General features: G+C 36.4%; 3 protein-coding genes across 4 annotated transcripts in view; 2 read left to right on the forward strand and 1 right to left on the reverse strand.

Annotated features, from left to right (window-relative positions):
* The window catches only part of LOC107679185 (glutathione S-transferase Mu 3-like), a 5,525-nt gene extending 1,586 nt beyond the window's left edge, over positions 1-3,939 (forward strand). The window contains exons 2-8 of the mRNA XM_016474698.1: positions 2,230-2,305; positions 2,399-2,463; positions 2,538-2,619; positions 2,750-2,847; positions 2,967-3,062; positions 3,179-3,289; positions 3,395-3,939. Coding sequence (XP_016330184.1) covers positions 2,230-2,305; positions 2,399-2,463; positions 2,538-2,619; positions 2,750-2,847; positions 2,967-3,062; positions 3,179-3,289; positions 3,395-3,487 — 621 coding nt within the window. The 3' untranslated portion in view covers positions 3,488-3,939. The remainder of the gene's footprint in view (positions 1-2,229; positions 2,306-2,398; positions 2,464-2,537; positions 2,620-2,749; positions 2,848-2,966; positions 3,063-3,178; positions 3,290-3,394) is intronic.
* A 3,516-nt stretch (positions 3,940-7,455) lies between these two features.
* LOC107679206 (glutathione S-transferase Mu 3-like) lies at positions 7,456-11,186 on the forward strand. The gene is made up of 8 exons (XM_016474729.1): positions 7,456-7,564; positions 9,936-10,011; positions 10,105-10,169; positions 10,244-10,325; positions 10,456-10,553; positions 10,676-10,771; positions 10,875-10,985; positions 11,088-11,186. Exons 1-8 carry the CDS (start codon positions 7,529-7,531, stop codon positions 11,181-11,183), a joined length of 660 nt encoding a protein of 219 aa, XP_016330215.1. The 5' UTR covers positions 7,456-7,528; the 3' UTR covers positions 11,184-11,186.
* A 12-nt stretch (positions 11,187-11,198) lies between these two features.
* LOC107679192 (epidermal growth factor receptor kinase substrate 8-like protein 3) lies at positions 11,199-20,268 on the reverse strand. 2 transcript variants are annotated; one of them, XM_016474711.1, is made up of 20 exons: positions 20,125-20,268; positions 19,307-19,366; positions 18,177-18,244; positions 18,036-18,100; positions 17,545-17,703; positions 17,265-17,414; positions 16,987-17,075; positions 16,584-16,708; positions 15,972-16,087; positions 15,755-15,866; positions 15,534-15,604; positions 15,330-15,404; positions 14,585-14,730; positions 14,322-14,493; positions 14,145-14,176; positions 13,872-13,968; positions 13,305-13,409; positions 12,917-13,005; positions 12,186-12,318; positions 11,199-12,079 (listed from the first exon to the last, which is right to left on the reverse strand). In XM_016474711.1, exons 2-20 carry the CDS (start codon positions 19,342-19,344, stop codon positions 12,038-12,040), a joined length of 1,884 nt encoding a protein of 627 aa, XP_016330197.1. In that variant the 5' UTR covers positions 19,345-19,366; positions 20,125-20,268; the 3' UTR covers positions 11,199-12,037. The 2 variants fall into 2 exon arrangements, with proteins under 2 accessions (XP_016330197.1, XP_016330205.1); XM_016474719.1 differs by lacking the exon at positions 11,199-12,079 and having other exon boundaries at positions 12,214-12,313.
* Positions 20,269-20,381: the final 113 nt, after the last annotated feature.

Consider the following 20,381-nt stretch of genomic DNA (forward strand, 5'->3'; position numbering starts at 1 on the left):
TTGCAAAGCTACAAGAATACTTTTTGTGCGCAAAGAAAACAAAAATAACAACTTTATTCAACAATTCTTCTCCAAAGAATCTTCACAAAAAGTATTCTTGCAGCTCCGCAAAATTACGGTTGAACCACTGATGTCACATGGACTGTTTTACCGATGTCCTTACTACATTTCTGGGTCTGAGAACGTTTCAGTTGCGTTGCTGTCTATGCAGGGTCAGAAAGCTCACGGATTTGATAAAAAATATCTTAATTTGTGTTCCGAAGATAAACGAAGGTCTTACGGGTTAGGAACGACATGAGGGCGAGTAATTAATGACAGAATTTTCATTTTTGTGTGAAGATTCTTTGGAGAAGAATTGTTGAATAAAGTTGTTATTTTTGTTTTCTTTGCGCACAAAAAGTATTCTTGTAGCTTTGCAAAACTGAAGTTGAGCCACTGATGTCACATGGACTGTTTTACCGATGTCCTTACTACATTTCTGGGTCTGAGAACGTTTCAGTTGCGTTGCTGTCTATGCAGGGTCAGAAAGCTCACGGATTTGATAAAAAATATCTTAATTTGTGTTCCGAAGATAAACGAAGGTCTTACGGGTTAGGAACGACATGAGGGTGAGTAATTAATGACAGAATTTTCATTTTGGGGTGAACTATACCTTTAACCCTCTGGTGCTGCTCGCGTGGCGGTCAAAAATGGGTGATTTTTTTATTTCGGGGAAATGAATGTACAGGATTTTAGATCGATAATGTTTAATATTTTGCATTTTAGGGTATTTTATGGTACTAAATTATATTTATGGAATGGTTATGTATCCAATTATGACCTGTTAAACGCTTTTTGAGCATAGACTTAAAAATAAAAAAGCATAGACTTAAAAATAAAAAATAAACTTTTTAACAAATATTATATGAAATATATATTTTCCAAAACATGTCATACTCTGAAACTGCATGGAAATAAAAGCCATAAATCTAAACAAGTTGTGTTCCAAATTTGAGTTTGATATCTCAATATTTAGTAATATTTTGTTTGGGTGCAGTACAAAACGTTTCCACTGGATGAAATTTGCTTCCCATTAATTTCCAATACAAATGTGACTTTTTTCCAGGACCTTTTAAAGGGGTCATATGATGCTGCTAAAAAGAACATTATTTTGTGTATTTGGTGTAATGAAATGTGTTTATGCGGTTTAAAGTTCAAAAAACACATTATTTTCCACATACTGTACATTATTGTTTCTCCTCTATGCCCCGCCTTTTTGAAACGCGTCGATTTTTACAAAGCTCATCGGTCTGAAAAAGCGAGGTGTGCTGTGATTGGCCAGCTATCCAATGCGTTGTGATTGGCCGAATACCTCAAGCGTGAGATGGAAATGTTACGCCCCTCACATACTGTTGATGCCGTGTCCGGCCGGAGCGACGAATGAGCGGCAACCACATGTGACGGCCCCCGGGCTGAACTCCGCTTCGTCCACAGTGAAAGTTGATGTATTCCCTCAGCGACCAGCACGGATCAGCTCCAGGCATGACGAAGCGCATATCGTCCTCTTTTGGAAGACCAAACAAAGTAGTTTCACTTTCACAACGAAGCATGTTGTGAAGACAGCGTCTTCACGACATGGCTGCAGCGTCAACAATACTACAGTGAGACTAAAAGTTACGCCTTCTTTCTTTGCGTGAACATTTGGGGGGCGTTATGCAAATCTTCCCACAGAGCAACGTAGGTATGTTGGGGCGTGTTAGAACGAGCCGTTTTAGGTAGGTGTGGTTAACTCTTTAACTTTTATAAAGAATATCTCTTTGGATTTGAGACTTTAGTCTTTGCAACTTTACAGATCTTCTTTATGCACCAAGAGCTTGTAACACTCCAAAGAGAAAGGAAAAATTGAAATCGCATCATATGACCCCTTTAATGTTTTCGAATCATATCCATTTTTTGTGTGTGTGTTCACATAGCAAGTGTGAAAACCTTTACCAAGTTTCGTACTATTCAGTTGAATTAAAAAATTCTAAAAATAACAAAATGTGAAATTTTTAAACGGGTTGGGTTCTGTTATTAGTCCAATCAGTTTTATTCACCTCATAAATATGAAAATAAGAACATTAACCCGTGGGTTTATAAATATGCTGTGTGAAATATCAACCCTCGGTTAATCATTTCACAGTGAAAAACATTTTACAGCAGCTGGAATTATTTATACAGCATTATGGATATCATTTCATCTGATTACAGCTTGCTCAACCAATCCGTCTGCTGTTGGAATACACTGGTGCTAAGTATGAGGAGAAGTTCTATTCTTGTGGTGAGGGTAAGTGATGATCATTATAACATACTGCAGCAAACATAGTCAGATTGTCTATATAAAAGCACATTGAGTTGATTTTATATTCTTGCCTTGCAGCTCCCAACTATGACAAAAGCTGTTGGTTTAATGAGAAAGACAAACTTGGGATGGACTTTCCTAATGTAAGTTACATAGTTACCCTCATAGTATTGTTCAGTCTAACATGCAATAACTAACCACCATTATCCTTCACCAGTTGCCCTATCTAGAGGATGGAGACATGAAAGTAGTCCAAAGCAATGCCATAATGAGATACATCGCCCGCAAACACAACCTCTGTGAGTACTTGATTCATTTATTTCTTCATTTAAAAAACCAAAAACATTCTTTCTTTATTTTAATATCTCAAGCATCACTAAAAATAGCCATCCGAGTAATGTTAGGCTTCCCTTTCTAATGTGTTTCTAGGTGGGGAAACTGAAGAAGCGCAGGTGAGAGTTGACATCTTGGAAAACCAGGCAATGGATTTCCGCAATGGTTTTGTCCAGCTCTGCTATGGAGACTTTGTGAGTGATTGATTCTATAATATGTATTACAGCGTTGAATAGATTTGCAACTAATAATATTCATTTACTTGTTAATTGACAACACAAATTATTTGTAATTCATTTTTATTTGATTACAGGACAAAAACAAATCATGCTACACTGAGAAACTACCAGGAACTCTAAAGCAGTTCTCTGACTTCCTTGGTGACAGGAAGTGGTTTGCTGGAGACAAGGTAAATAGGCATAATGTTTGGAAGCACTTTATTTTGTCCATTTCAAGTGGCAGGATATAACAGTATATCTAATAAAATTATTAGTTTGACACTCATCCCACTGTCTCATCCTGTAGATCACATTTGTGGACTTCATCATGTATGAGCTGTTGGATCAGCATCGTATGTTTGACCCAGAGTGCCTGGATGACTACAAAAACCTAAGATGTTTTCTGGATCACTTTGAGGTTTGGATTCAGCTTTTGTCACAGAATGATTTGATAGTCTCACCTAAGTTGTAATGTTAAAAGATGAACCATATTGTGACTGATATGAATTGTGTTCCCTGTCAGAGTCTTGAGAAGATTGCAGAATACATGAAGTCAAACAAATTCATGAAAACACCTGTGAACAACAAGATGGCCAAATGGGGAAACAAGGAGTGAAACTAACAAGATTGTGTCTTGGTAAAGCATCATAAGGTGCACCACCAACTGTTTTGATTATAAGGTCAATACAGTTAAACAGCACACTGATCATTTTTTTGGGGACCACAATTTTAAACCTTCCGATAACTATCAAAGCGATTTAAGGATATTTAGTTGCATTTACATCCCAGTGATACAGTTAACATTAGTATTGATTATAAAAGCATTACAAGACAATCAGAATTCTCAGTTGTTGTCTGTAGACATGCAAGCACTTCTTTTTAAATTGAAAGTGTTCAGGTGAGTGTAGCACTTTGATTTTTGACTATCTGATGCCATGAAAAGAAAAGAAGCATTCCATTGCTATATTATAGATCTCACTGTTTGGATTGTTATTCTACATTTGAAAACAAAGCATTAAATGCAGTACCTTATTTTGACCCAATAAAGCAGAGCACCGTTTTGTTCAATGAATTTTAAAAATGGCGTTTTTTCTCTCTATGGGGAAACCTCACTAAAGGCCTGTTCACACCAAGGACGATAACTATAAAGATAACGATAAAGATACAGTTCTAAAAATCATTCTCAATATTAAAGAATAGCAGAGTCCACACCACAGCTATAACAATAAAGGCACAAAGAAACGATATCATTGGAATCACTTTCAGAAAAACATTGACACCCAATCTGAATCAATCCTGCTACAACAAGCTCGAGAATTTAAAGGTGTCATGAATTGAGAAATCAACATTTACTTGAGCTTTTGATATATAAGAAGTTATCATACTAAAAGAATATCCTGTAAGTTTCAGAACTGAAAACTTCCTTGTTACTGAAATAAAAGCTTTTATTGACACCAGGCCCAGCGAATGCCAGATCCTAGAATGTGCCTAATAGATAGGTTATACACCACCTCCACAGAAGAATATCAATGCCAATTCTGTAGCCCTGCCCACTGATTCTTGCATAACATGCCCTGCGTCCCAATGTTCATACTATCCATCCTAAATAGTATGCGAGATTAAAGTAAGTGTGTCGCAAAGCATAGTATGTTGAAAAGAGTATGCCAGAAGTCCCCAGATGGTCTACTATTTCAGGTAGATTTTTGAAGTGTGGATCCGTGCACACTCAGATGGCTAATACTACCCACAATCCATTGCGCTTTGAGGAATGATTCGGTTCAGAACTACAAAGACGAATAAAACACGTTAAAAACTACAAACATGGCGGTTGTGTGTGACCGACGGTTAAGTAGAAAGGTTTAGATAAAGGGGTTTGAGTTACTAATAATCAACATTTAACCTGTTAAAACATTTTATTTAATGTTATCTGTGTTAGGATATTTCATATACAACAACAATGTGAACTTTTATAAACATCCGTTTGGCCATTCACTTTTAAATGCATCATTATGCAAAAAATATGAGCAGAGTTCTCCGCATAAAGACCCACGGCTGGCAGATCAACATGCTACTTAATTTCTCTCCAATACGATGGGAAGTTAAATGAAATAAAATGTGGAGGATGTTAACTGTGCCATGATGATTGACAGGCCAGTTTACAGTGACGGGATGCGTGTAATTATGCGACAGAGCGGACCGTTAAAGACGCAATTGTATGACGTTATAGTATGTCCCAAAGCTTGCCTACTCTTCTACTACACACTCAAAAGTGTGTACTTTTTCTTCACTAAAAGAGTACATACTTTAAGGGCGTAGTATAAGTAGGCACATTGGGACGCAGCAATAGTAGGGAAATAACATAAGTGGTGCTAAACCGAGCAACCAAGCAATAAACATACCGTTGAAGATCGCAAAATATTGTGGAGTGCCTAGATGTGGAAGAACCCAGTCGCTGCATAACCTTCCTCAAATATTAGAAATGCGTGGTTGAACTTTATTTTTAATGAAGTTTCAGCTCACGTGAGTAAAACATTGACCATTTGTTCGCTTCATTTCACCGCGGATTCCTTTGTAAACAAGACACAGGTGGATGCTGGATTTGCAGAGACTAAGATTAAAAAGCAATGCTGTGCCATCTATATTGGATCCGACAGGAATGGCGCAGCACACTTATGTAAGTAAAAAATATTTGTACCATGTGTCACTATTGCTTTGTTAGAGATCGCTTGACATGTCATGATTATGTGTACGTGTCAAACCAAAGTCACAGAAGGCTCCAACTACTGTCATGGCCAAAAGTTTTGGCAGTGACATAAATGTTGTGTTTTGCAAAGTTTGCTGCTTAAGCTGTTGGCAGCAAACTTTTCAAAACACAAAATTTATGTCACTGCCAAAACATTTGGCCATGACTGTATTGTGGAACTATGAAGGACATGGCTTGTCAAACAGACACACAAAAGGTAGTTTACTATGCAAAACTATTATCCAATCATAGCAGTGGGCGTTTACTTCAAAGTTTTCAATGCGGCACGCCCATAAAAACCTAGCTTTTCTCCAGCCGCCTCAAAACCAGGGTAGAAAATAGCTATTACTTATTGATTTTGATGTTTTTGAATGTAAAAACCACGCGAACGTCATAAGTGGACCTAAGACAACAGTATAACATAATTTTAAAAAGCCAGTTCATGACCCCTTTAAAGCAGAATAAACAGACGATAGCTAATATAGTTATCTTCTAGATTATTGTGTGGAGTGATCAGATGCATTTTAAATAAATGCTAAAAGCTTCATTGGCCAAAAAAATTAACTTTTCACACAAAAAAAAAAATCACTGTTTTTTGATCCTGACACAAAATGACCAGCTAACATTAATTGACTAATGATATCAGCAGCACATGTGAAAGTGTAAATGAGTACTAGTCAGTACTAATCACTATCATACTAATTAGATTGTAAGAGCAGACTGATTGCTATAAAAGGAGGGAAGAAGCGCTTCCAATCATTGTTGTCTTGTTAGCAATGGTTACCTCCAAAGAAACGCGTGTAGCCGTCATCGCTTTGCATCAAAATGGCCTTGCATGCAAGGAAATTGCTACAAAGAATATTGTACCTGAAAGAACCATTTACCGGATCATCAAGAACTTCAAGGAGAGAGGTTCGACTGCAGTGAAGAAGCCTTCAGGACGTCCCAGAGTGTCCTGCAAGTGCCAGGACCATCTCTTCCTGAGGAGTCAGCTACGGAAACGTGTCACCAGCAGTGCAGAGCTTGCTCAGGAATGGCAGCAGGTTGGTGTGAGAGCATCTGAACACACAGTGAGGCCAAGACTTTTGGACAACAGCCTGGCGTCAAGAAGGGCAGGAAAGAAGCCACTTCTCCACAAGAAAAATGTCAAGGACAGACTGAATTTCTGCAGGAAGCACAAGGATTGGACAGCAGAAGACTGGTGCAAATTTATTTTCTTTGATGAAGCTCCCTTCTGACTGTTTGGGACATCTGGAAAATTGATTGTTCGGTAAAGAAAAGGTGAATGAAGGACATGGCTTGTCAAACAGACACACAAAAGGTAGTTTACTATGCAAAACTATTATCCAATCATAGCAGTGGGCGTTTACTTCAAAGTTTTCAATGCGGCACGCCCATAAAAACCTAGCTTTTCTCCAGCCGCCTCAAAACCAGGGTAGAAAATAGCTATTACTTATTGATTTTGATGTTTTTGAATGTAAAAACCACGCGAACGTCATAAGTGGACCTAAGACAACAGTATAACATAATTTTAAAAAGCCAGTTCATGACCCCTTTAAAGCAGAATAAACAGACGATAGCTAATATAGTTATCGTTCTTGGTGTGAATGGGCTTTAATGCTAAAACGTGTTTGTATTTGGAATGCATATGTCATTGCAGAAAAAGAATAATACAATCTATACTGTTTAGTACTGTATTTATGCGACGCCGCACAAAAATGTTCAGCAGGAGAAAGAAACTCGTGCGAGTTTTGAACAGCGTGATGGTGAAGACGGAATTTGCGTGCAGTCTGGACACGCCCCAAAGTTTCGTTTTGCCCCGCCCGTCGTCCACACTGCACTCTAGCGCGCCCGCACCACTTCCATTCTACTGCTCCTGCACAGAGGTGCTCGTTGCAAGTTGCAAGTTGCAAGATGGCAATGAAATTGGCATACTGGGATATACGCGGGGTAAGAAATATTTTGTGGTGATTACACATTAAATTAATTTTTATTTGATCTCTACAAAATGTTTACTGCGTAACTTGCAGTCATCACAGAAGATTAAAATAGCTCTTGGTGTGGTTTGCCACGTCTAAAAATATACACATTTATTATACTTAATATGCAGTATTTGTAAGGTTACTTTGGATTGGAAATGTAAATAGGAGGTTAACTACAGCTTTAAACCCATAACAAGAAATAGTTTAATAGCTATGATACTGTTTTTTGAAATCAAATCTTTGCATAGTTAATCTTAAAAAATAAATACATAAACCTAAATAGGAAATAAAACAGCTATCGTAGAAACGTGTCCTATTCTGTGTCCTAAACTCCTGAAACATTGGTGTCTCGTATTTTAGAGCAGTCAATGCAATTTGAGAGAGAAGTCAATTAAATCTGTATGTGGGTGCAGGTGAAAATATTCAGATGTAACTCCCTTTGTAATCTTTAATATTTTCATAAGTAACTTACACATTTTTCCTCAGTAACTGTAACTGATGTCGTGGAAATTCCCAATACTAATCTGACTTCACCACAGACAATTCAAATAACTAAGACAAGAATGGATCGCCATCATTCAGGATTTGACCCAGAAGCTAATATCCAGCATGCCAGAGCGAATTGCAGAGGTTATGAAGAACAAGGGTTCCAGTTATTAATATAATATCTACAGTATCTCGAGCTAATTCCCCAAATACATACACTACTTCCCTAAGTATGGTGACGGCGTCCCATCAAGAAGCTACTATCACTATCTCAATCACATATGAGCACACAGGTCTTTAGCATCTATACACTCTCACTGTCCTTCTCAGCTGTTGCTGGTCCAACACAGGATCTTTAATACTAACTCCGAGTATTACAGCCTCAGCCAGAGGCTCTATAGTCTTCCAACACTATCACTGTCTTTGCGGTGGTCTATTGAGTGTGGAATCTTTAGTAGGCTACTTCTATTCCTCAGCTGTGCAGCATATACCAGACACGACTCCCAAGTTACTCTTTGCAGGAATAAACGTTTATTCACGGCCGGGAGGAGCCCACTGGTCACAACAACCAAGAGAGACTCTCTCAACAGAAAGATACATGTACATTTATACCTTGAGCATCCTTAGTCTGCACTTTTCTGAACATTCTATATTGAACATACCCTTTTGACTCCTTCTGAGGCCGTTAGGCCTACATAAAATATTTTCATCACTGATTACAGTTAAATTTATTTTGTAATTAAATTACATAATTCCGTTACATGTAACTTTACTCCCCCCAACACTGTTAATATGTAAAGCTTACATAAAGTTACATCTTTAGTGAAGTCGATACTCTATTCTTGAAATAATCCGTTGGCAAAGTTTGGTGCTGATGCCTTTGTACTTTAAACATGGGGTTCAGAGCTTGTCAGTGGTCTTTACAGGAGTTGTGGATAAAATTGAACATGCTTTGTCTTGTCTCGCCATGCCCACTGATACTTCGCTATATGTAAATATTAAACTTATCTGGAAGCCGCTTCGGGTATGGTTACATTCCAACATGCAACTGCAAATTAAGACTAAACGCCTGCGGCATTCTTTAAGAAGGGCTTTCACTTTTTACGCCTTTTTAAAGCCCTGGGAAAACGTTTTCTTTTCATAGAATTTAATGATAGGAAATAGCTACAAAGAAAGTCAATTTTTAATACAGAGAAATAAGATTTGTCTTCATACACTTTAGCCTACATCATATTATTACATTACATTATATTAATTACCCAAATTTATGGATAAAGAATTTACCCAGAATCAACATATTAATGAAAAATTCAGCATTCTGAATACAACATAGTTTCTAGAAAAAGTAGTCAGTGAGCTGTGTCAGGTAAGTGAATGAAATGTCCAATATTACACTTTCCACTGTTTTTTTGGTTAAATAAGTGTATCATCTTGGTTTTTGAAGTGCCCTTTATTTACTGTATGTTTCTGAAGATTTAAAGACATCATGAAAGTGAAATTGACCGTTTTTGTTTTTCATGGAATATTGCAGTGTTTATTATAATGATTTTTCCATGCACTTAATTATTATAATTTAAAAAACATGCACAAAAACGAACATTCTTAACCATTCCCCATCTGTCAGTCTGCTGCAAGCTAGACATGAGAAGATGCGTAAAAATCAAGCCTCGTCCTGTATTTTTTTTCTCTTTTGATATTCTAGCTTATTAGTGTTGCCCATATCTTAAATATGCGAATAAGGATATTAATTATACAGTGTGATATCTTGACCGTAAGTTAATTATTTCAAGAGTAAGAAAAACATTTACAGCAGCCGAAGTTAGCTATATTTCATGATTTTCATCTGATTACAGCTTGCTCAACCAATCCGTCTGCTGTTGGAATACACTGGTGCTAAGTATGAGGAGAAGTTCTATTCTTGTGGTGAGGGTAAGTGATGATCATTATAACATACAGCAGCAAACATAGTCAGATTGTCTATATAAAAGCACATTGAGTTGATTTTATATTCTTGCCCTGCAGCTCCCAACTATGACAAAAGCTGCTGGTTTAATGAGAAAGACAAACTTGGGATGGACTTTCCTAATGTAAGTTACATAGTTACCCTCATAGTATTGTTCAGTCTAACATGCAATAACTAACCACCATTATCCTTCACCAGTTGCCCTATCTAGAGGATGGAGACACGAAAGTAGTCCAAAGCAATGCCATAATGAGATACATCGCCCGCAAACACAACCTCTGTGAGTACTTGATTCATTTATTTATTCATTAAAAAAAAAAATAATAATTATTATTTATTTTAATATCTCAAGCATCACTGAAAATAGCCATCCGAGTAATGTTAGACTTCCCTTTCTAATGTGTTTCTAGGTGGGGAAACTGAAGAAGCGCAGGTGAGAGTTGACATCTTGGAAAACCAGGCAATGGATTTCCGCAATGGTTTTGTCCAGCTCTGCTATGGAGACTTTGTGAGTGATTGATTATATAAAAATATGTATTACAGCATTGAAGAGATTTGCAACTAATAATATTAATCTATTTGTTAATTGATAACACAAATTATTTGTAATCCATTTTTATTTGATTACAGGACAAAAACAAATCATGCTACACTGAGAAACTACCAGGAACTCTAAAGCAGTTCTCTGACTTCCTTGGTGACAGGAAGTGGTTTGCTGGGGACAAGGTAAATAGGCATAATGTTTGGAAGCACTTTATTTTGTCCTTTTTGTGATAGGAAGGAGATCATTTGTTTGACAAGCGCATCCCACTTTTGTCTCATCCTGTAGATCACTTTTGTGGACTTCATCATGTATGAGTTGTTGGATCAGCATCGTATGTTACACCCAGAGTGCCTGGATGACTACAAAAACCTAAGATCATTCCTGGATCACTTTGAGGTTTGGATTCAGTTTTTGTCAAACTGAATATAATTGGATATTCTCACATAAATGTTAATGTTAATAATTGTGACTCTGATATGAATTGTGTTCCCTGTTAAGAGTCTTGAGAAGATTGCAGAATACATGAAGTCGGACAAGTTCATTAAAACACCCGTGAACAACAAGATGGCCAAATGGGGAAACAAGAAGGCGTGAAAAGGACAAGATTTTGTTTGGCTTTTTCTTTTTTAACCTTCCCAATAAAAAAAAGGATTGGTGAAATTTACATCCTAATGATAGTTGTTATATTAGATATTTCACTGTTTGGATTTTCTACTTTTGAATGAAAGCATAAAAAGCATGAATATCAGTACCTTATTTTGACCCAATAAAGCAGAGCACTGTTGTGTTCAGTGCATTTTTAAAAAGGCCTTATTGATCAGAAATGAAACTGCCATAAATGACATATAATGCAATCCCACATTTAAGTGCAAAACAGGTTTTTATCCTAATAAAAACTATCAAATCAAAGGCATCCTGATTAAATTAACTATTACTGCTTTGAGGTTAAACACAAACCCATAACTGGATTGTTGAACTTAAACTGGAACTTAAATGTAACATATTTAACCCCAAAATCAAAAGATTATTGTAAGACCAATAAACTTTTTGAGGCAAAAAAAGACAATTAGTCAACCAAATTGGCTACTAATGTGTTGATCATTGACCATTTATTAATATACAATGCACAATTAGCAAACAGTGTCAGGATCAGAGTGTTACTGACATTATTTATTTTCATTTAGCTCATATAACAGCTAAATAACATACAACTTAAAAAGTGCCCACCACCCCAGTGACATCAGTGGAAATCAATTTAATGGAACAACCAAATAAATAAAATGAATGCATTAAATGTATACATCATTTGCATCTGTGAAGAGTAATATAATAACTGTGAACTGTCTAATGAATGGAAATGTTGAGGTTTTTACTGAATAGTTCTTGTTCACTCAGGTCCAGACACGTTCAGATTCTTGATATCAAAATGCACCGATTTCCTCAGATTATCAGCGGCCACCATACTGACTGTATTCAGCCTCACTGGCAAGCTGCAAAGGAAATTAAAATGAAATCCACAATGAAAAGTGCTTCATAAATAACAGAATTTGTACAAGGCGTGAGTTTACTTTAAACAGATAGAGCTGCATCACTCACTGCAATGGTGGATCTGACACTCTGCAGTTGGAAGAAAACTCGACCTCCTTCCTCAGGACATATTGCTCTGATATCATCCCGTTTCATTCCCAGCAACATTGCTCCATTAAACACGCCAAGAGTCTGGACTGTCCTACACAAATAGATTATGAATCAAGTTAATAACTTTTTGGAGCATGTTACTGTATTAGTAACAAGCTATTTCTGTTGTGTATAATAATGTCAGAACTACATTTTGGTGTAGTTTAAAGAATCAATGCACTCAATGTGCTCTTCCAGCTAATTAAGTGCCAAGACCAATACATCCACAGTCAAAAATACAGAAAAGGTCTGCAAAATGTAATAATTTAATGACACTTTTTGAGTGCACTTTTTTGTAGGTTTGACTGTATTTTAGGGCAGTCGTGGCCTAATGGTTAAGAAAGTTGGACTTGTAACCCGAAGGTTGCGAGTTTGAGTCTCTGGTCCGGCAGGGATTGTAGGTGGGGGGAGTGAATAACCAGCGCTCTCTGGTTTGTATTGAGCAAGTATTGACTGAGACCCTTGAGCAAGGCACCAAACCCCTAACTGCTCCCTGGGTGCCGCAGCAATATGACTGCCCACTGCTTCGGGTGTGTGTGTGCACTTGGATGGGTTAAATGCAGAGCACAAATTCCGAGTATGGGTCACCACACGTCACTTCACTTTTCACTTTAAAGATAAAATGAAAGATGATAGAACTGGTTTCTTACATTTTAGAAAAGCCTTTGTACTGTAACCAGGCTTTAACTTCCTCAGGCCTAGAATTCATATCTAGAGATGGAGGTCCTCTCATATTTAGCTGAAAATACAGAGGTGCAAAATTCATAAAACAATGAATTGTGTATAGCAAAAATCAATTAGCTGGTTAAATATACATAATACATGTCCTGACCAAACAGTGATGAAAAATTGGGTGCCATACATTGACGGACCAGTTTTTTGGTGTTCATACAGCTGATGTTTAAAAATCAGAATGAAGCCATTGTTTAGTATGTCCTTAATACATTGTTGAAATGATTGCTTTTAAAGAAAAATGTAGAGCAAGTTTGTAAAAAATTAATTTGTTGAAAGAAAATGTATGCATTGGCCATGACTTACTGTTGGCGTTTGTCCATCAACAGGCTCTAGAACATTCTGAGGCACATAACCGTCCTCATTACGACTATTTTTCACTTTCCACCATTGCCCGGACTTGTCGGTTATCTATTTACATAAGCATAGCAGTGTATAAGCACAAACTGTATGCATTTTCTGCACACAGAAAAAAGATCAAACTTGTTATAATTAGTTACTACTTTAGTTCAAATGAATCAAGATTAATAAATGCTTTTTCTTCATTACTTTATGCTCAACATTTACAAAAATTATTAAAATCAAAAGTTGTAATTGTTGGACATGAACTAACAATGAACAGTTGTATTTTAATTAACTATAACAAAGATTAATAAATGCTTTAACAAATGTATTGTTCATTGTTAGTTAAAGCTGGTTAATGTTTTAACTAACATTAATTAATGGGACCTTAACTGTAAAGTGTTACCAAAATTCGTTATTGATTTAGTCACTTGTTATATTGATTTAGTCACTTGTTCACCCCTGAAGTTGCACAATTTCCTTTGTGTGGGGTGTGTTTACATATCAAGAGGTTAAAGGTCAGGCGATTACCTGTACCATGTCACCCTGCATCACACTCAGTTCCTGACTGTTTCTTGCCATGAAGTCATAGATCACCCTCATGTAGAGCGGCAGCTCAGCTGACCTGCTATAAAATAAGACAAAAGTGTTACTAGACTTGATTTGAAACTTACCTCTTAAATTCTTTAGTGTCCATTAAAGGCTATGTACTTTTAAAGTTCAATAAACTTTGTTTTATATTGCTGTCACAACTGCCTATATATTTGGGTATTTCGAAGAGAGTTCACACATGATATGTCTCACCGCATGGGTGGTGTGTTCCAGGCTCTGTTGTCCTGGAAGAGAGGTTAAACAGTAATTTGTACTCATTTCACTTTATTATACCTTAGATTAAGATGTATATGTCAAACACCTGACGTATTTTATGACATCCTCATGCTTAGATCACTAAGTTGAAGTTTGCCCTCTGAGAGATTTTACCTGTTCAGGTGACCTCTGCATGGCGTTCCTGGGTGGGAAGCGTTCGCTGTTGCTCCGTGACAGCTGCCTGCTGCTGGGAGGGGACAGGGATGGACCAGGCGGAAGGGGCTGCCAACCGTCGTAAAATTCGGGATAATACGGAGGGATCTGATTCCCGTTTGGCCATTTGGATCTGATTGGAAAAAAACAAATACAGAAAATTCATGAGTTTTTCTCCTTTGTTTGCTAATCTGTGAGGAATTTTTTTTTGTAGAATAGAAGACCTTGGGATGCTCCATGCATCACCCAAACTGCCCCACAGTACGTCCTCATTTGGTGTGACGCATCTTCCCAGGAGATGCAGGGCTTTTTCTGTGAGCAGTGGACTCAGCACTGTGGGAGGGATGTTGGGAGGATACTGACTCACCATCTGAAGCATGAAGAAACATTCAGGAACGGAGTGTGATGAGGGGTTATATGGTGCATCTCCTGACCTTTAACCTTGTGATATGTTGTAAAGTTTCAGTGGTGAACAAGTGACTAAATCATCAAAAGTAAAGAATTTTCTCTGGACAGACAGTACACTCTTGAAAATAAAAGTTCAAAAAGGGGGAACTTTTGGAACCTTCTGTTGCGATACCATAGAAGAACCATTTTGGGTTCCCCAAACAACCTTTCAGTGAACAGTTCTTAAAAGAACCAATTTTCTTAGTGTAAATAACACTGTAAAAATCGAAAGAACCTTTGTCCACTATAAAGAACCTTCTGTGTAACGGAAAGGTTCCATGGATGTTAAAGGTTCTTCATGGAACCATAGATGCCTAATACAAAACTGTACATGCTTATACAACTTTCTTATACTTTCTTATACATTGCTATGCTTTTGTAAATAGGTAACAAGTCAGGTGGGTCCTACTGACTCACCATCTGAAGTTTCAGGTGTATAACAGCTATTTTCATTACATAATGGAAAAGAAAATGTATGAAATGTGACTGCAATGCAAACAAACTGCACAAACAGATACTTACAAAGGCGAGGGAAGAAAAGAGACTGTGAACCAAATCAGAAGCAGGAGGATGTTTTAGGTGACCATCCAGCTTCCCCTGTCACAAGTAGAGATGAGTATGAAAATGTGAGCTTTTTATTGAAAATTCATTTAACGAGACTACTGAAAAAATTATACAAATGGTAGTGTTAGGAACAATCATAAAAATTACATTTATATAACTTACCAGAAGGTTAAAGCCATACTTTATTTTCTGCAGACAGGATATGTACTCCTCCACAGGTGGCATACTTGCAACTATAATTAAAAAGAATAAAACATGTTTTAATGTTGAAATCTTGTAGATTTTTTTTTTTTACATCCTTTAGGGGAAAAAATTATTAAATTAAAAAAATAAATTATATTAAATTAAATTATTAAAACAAGTGCTGTGTGTTAATTTTTCACCAAATTTTTTTGCAGCATTTTTCTTTTTCTTTTTTCCATCATCTTTTGGCAAAGCTGAGCCAACTTTATATGTGAAGATCTCAATGTCGGCCGCTACATGGTTAAAAATCTCCTGTAGAGAATGATAAAATTAATAGAGAAAATGTCAATAAATTGATTCATGAATGAATGGATAATAGTATATCGTGTGATAAAATTGTCAGTAAAAACAACCAACCGAATCTCTCTCTACATCACTGAATGGAGGTTGAGTCTGCTCTTGATCGGACTGCATTGGCCTATTAGGGGCTTCATCTCTGGGGAATGGCATAGTGGATGAAGGCCGTCTGTCATCTGGGAAAAGAATTATAAAAGATCTATTACTTACCAAAAGAAATTTGTTCTGACATGATACATTAGTGGGTGAGCACTTTAATTTAACCCTCTGGTGTATGTATGCATGTGTATATATATATTTATTATATTTCCTGTTTTATTGAGAGAAATAAAGAATTTGATATGTAATACCATGGTATTCAGACATACCTTTATAAAGTTTTGCATTTGAATATATATATTTAGACATTATGAAACACTACTTCACTGCGGCTGATTTGTAGGCTGTTAACCCCCCCCCAATAATTGCTCTGTATTTTTGTATTTCCCATTCAGTTCCTATGGCGAACATTTTTGACTGCGAAGATCACAAGTGTGACTATTTTTTATATTTTTTACTATTTTATATTTTACCACTTTACTATTTTTTAATTTAGTTGTTTATAATCATGTCTATGATTAGGTTATTTAAAAGTGTATTTTTCTGAGTGAAATGAACTCTTCAAGTGGTCACCATAGTCTTCATAGTTGTTGTTCTGAAGAGGTGGGAATTCTGGGGGAGGAGAGTTTGATTGCATGAGAACTGGTCTCTTCATGCTCCCTGGATAACCCCGACCAATGATGCTTTCCAAATGGCTCCTAGAAATAGAAAATATATCACTGTCAATACAGCACTGATAAAAATTGAGGTTGCAGTGTAAGAGAAAAAATAAATAATAGATCTTTGTTATTTAGATCATTCGAGTAGCTCACTTAATACGGATTTGTAACAAAAACATTTTTTTTAAATTATATATTGAAATTATTATCCCAAATAATCAATAATGTCCATTTAGAACATTACATTTTAGCACATTTAAAGGGAAAAAGTTGATGCTTGATTCTCAGTACAACAGCTTTGTGAGGCAGCAGCTGACCTGATGTCCATCTGTGGTTCTTTAAACAGTGGTGTGGCATCCCCTCCTTGCTGTATTGCCTTTTCCAGATCATTTGCCACCTCCTGAGCCTAGCGATTTAAAACACCACAGATACCTTTATAAAAAACAATAAGGACACTGGCAGAGGGAGTGGAATGGAAACTCCCACATCAATCCACAAGATATATTAAGACAGATTTATACTGTGCAGATGCACCACTATCTACCCTTGGATGAATCTAACATTCTTGGCTACACAGCAGAGTATTGTTCCTCACCCCAATCTCCTCACACTGGAACAGGAAGGCCTGTGGAGCTCTCTGGCTAGGATCCTGAACTGAGATAATGAGAAGGGAGTCATACACACAACTGTCCAGAACAGCTCTCGTCGCTCTGATGCTACTCAAGTGCACAGACTCCAAAAACTCCTACAATTCCAGGAAACAGAGGAAGAGTTTAATGTTAGTACCGGAACTAACTGTTGTGTAATGTAACCATTTAAAAAGGCAAAACTATTTGTTCAGATTAGAGTATTTGAACATAAAGTGTGCACCTGACCTTGGTCTCTATGTCACACAGCTGTAGCTGATTCGCCTGGAGCTGCATGATCATGTCCTGACCCCACACTTTCCCCTTACTGTCCATATTCTTCAACCTGTTCACACAGTCATCAATGCTGCTCACCTCTCTGCCATCTAACACACAGGTGAACAGGTGCTAGGGAACAGAAAGAGAATTAGATTTTATATTGTTTTATGATCACATATGAATCACACAGAAGCTATTGTTATAGAGGGACTTGTGAAATTCAGCCTTGCTACGTCATCACATTTTCCAGTTCAGTTTGTGTGGAAATCGAAATCTCTACAGTGCATGTTAGATAAGCGTTGGTTGTCTGTTATATTGTATAACACACATTAGTGAAGTGGGTGTTGGCTTTGTGCTAACAGATTAAGATCATGCATCAGTAACATGCAGTCAGCACAAACGAACATTTCAAAATTATTAGTTAATAAGTGTAGTTAACAAACACATGGATTCAATCTTACCTCTACTCTGTACTGAAAGTTGTCTTGTTGTCTGCTGATTGATTCTGCATACGCCTTCCTTTGCACTAAAGCATTAAAGTCAAGTTATAATTATGGTACATTATTTTTAGGATATGTTATTTAAATGGGTTTTGTACTTACTGTAGATGGATTTGGCACTAGGACGAGACATGCCAGAGCCCTGGGACGGCGGCTCAGGTGAGAAGCCTCTATAATATAATCACAACACAATATGTCTGTGTATATATATATATATATATATATATATATATATAATAGTTTTAATAACTTAATTGTAAATAATTAATAAATAATAATGATAAAAATAATAATTTTGATAGTTAACAGATTGTCAATAAATGACTATGACCCCTAAATGTTAACAGTAACATCACTATATTTCTTGTTATTTCGAATATTATCTGTTCTCAGTTTGTTCTAAACTGAACTATTCTTAACAACAACAAAAAACAGTTCAAACTCAGTGTTATTGCAACATGCAGGATATAACCATAAAGAATGTGGACATCTACTTCTGATGAACTAACTTGGCTATTTCTGTGATTTCAGTGAAATACTACCATATCATGATTCTAAAGAATTCTGGGTGTCTAAACTTTATTGGAAAAGTTTTCAGAGGGTCCTTTTTTTGTTTGAAAGTAACAACAAAGTCAACTTCTTCCACACCAGATGTCAACACAAACTAACTGAATTAAAAATAATTACTAATATTAATTGGAAAAACGAAAATATTTACATGACTCAAACTAACAATGAAAAAAAAAATGGCCAAATGTTAATTTTAGTTTTAGATATATATATACGTATATTATAAATAAATTATATTATTTTTATAATTATTATATTATTTAAAAAAAAAAACATTGTGAATTGTGAAAATGCTACTAGACAGCAATATCTACCGCCAATTCAATTCAAAACCATTCAAATGACAACAATTAGCGCATTAGCTTTGGCAGTCCTAAAATACAACTTAAATAAAAACTAAAATGAACTTAGACCAGACAACTCTGAAAATAGACCTGACACTAAACAAAAAAAAAAAAAAAATCAAATCTTTAATAACCCTGCCTCAGCGATTTGTAACAACGACCTTCCTGACAACTGTTATGACAACCGATATGAGAGAGATAGAAGGCATGACATGACATGCTATATTGAAACACCCTTGTATGTGTTTCAGGTACAAGTTCCACTCGCAGAATAAAAGAATAAATGTACCACTGACAGAGGCGAGAAAAGACATGTACCTTGACTGGAAAACTGGGACAGGGTTCCCCCCATACATTCTTGACTGTGCTTTTTAACACCTGTAATAATAACGTTATCAGTCATAAACCCATTTAGAAAAAACGGCAGATGAACATTTGATATGCCAGGCAGGCAGCTACATAAGTTATGAAGTGTTTGTGGTTTCACACCACTGAACTTTTTAAAAGGAGGTTAAAGTGTTCAGTCAAGTATGTGCATGAAGCAAGCAGATAATTGCAATATAACATCCTCAAAACCTATAAAGCTGCCTAAATAGTGAAAATTTAATTCTATATTTAATAAATGTCAGATCTTTAAAATGAAGTCAGTAAATCATGGTAGAATCACTGGCTTTCATAAACCAATTACAATACAAGAATGTAAAAACTTATGTTCAACAATTTATATTTTATTTTTTTGGTCTTAGAGGTTCTCAAAAGAGGCGAGAACTGTCCAGTCATGAAGTGCGTGACAAATAAACCAGCAAAAACTGCTGACATCTCAAAGCTGGAACTTTCTCTATAACAACTTAACGTATTTGGCTTTGCAAGAAGAAAACATTAGCAGAAGTGGTACACCATAGATCAAACCGGAAAAAGAAAGAAAAACACGAATATTACCACTCCTCAAAAAGACAACACCGATTAGAACAATTAAGCTGTAACCACATTTTGTATCTTACATAATTCAAATTAGCCACTGCCCTATCAATCTGTGGGTAAATCACCATCTATCAGTGCCTCTACGTGCGTTTCGGTTATATAAAATAAGGATCATTGAAACTAACCATGTTATTAGACAAATGACTGTACATTACCTTAGAGAAAATCCTAAACAACTGCAAATCTTCAAATCTAATCAAATCAGATTACTCCAGAATTCAGACATATCCTCAAGTCTGTCTTCTCTGTGAACTGCTTGAGAGCAAATATTCTGGACTTATTGCTCTGAAAAGCTGAGGTTAAAGTCTAACTCCTGAATAATAGTAAATCCGAAGGTAACAGCAGGTAGGTTTTTCCATTTACATCCTCGAGTACAAAGGTATTGTCATTAATAGACAGCCATGTGACGTGT

This window comes from Sinocyclocheilus anshuiensis, unplaced genomic scaffold (genome assembly GCF_001515605.1).
Source record: "Sinocyclocheilus anshuiensis isolate Anshui unplaced genomic scaffold, SAMN03320099.WGS_v1.1 scaffold13, whole genome shotgun sequence".
NCBI classification, from domain to species: Eukaryota; Metazoa; Chordata; class Actinopteri; order Cypriniformes; family Cyprinidae; genus Sinocyclocheilus; species Sinocyclocheilus anshuiensis.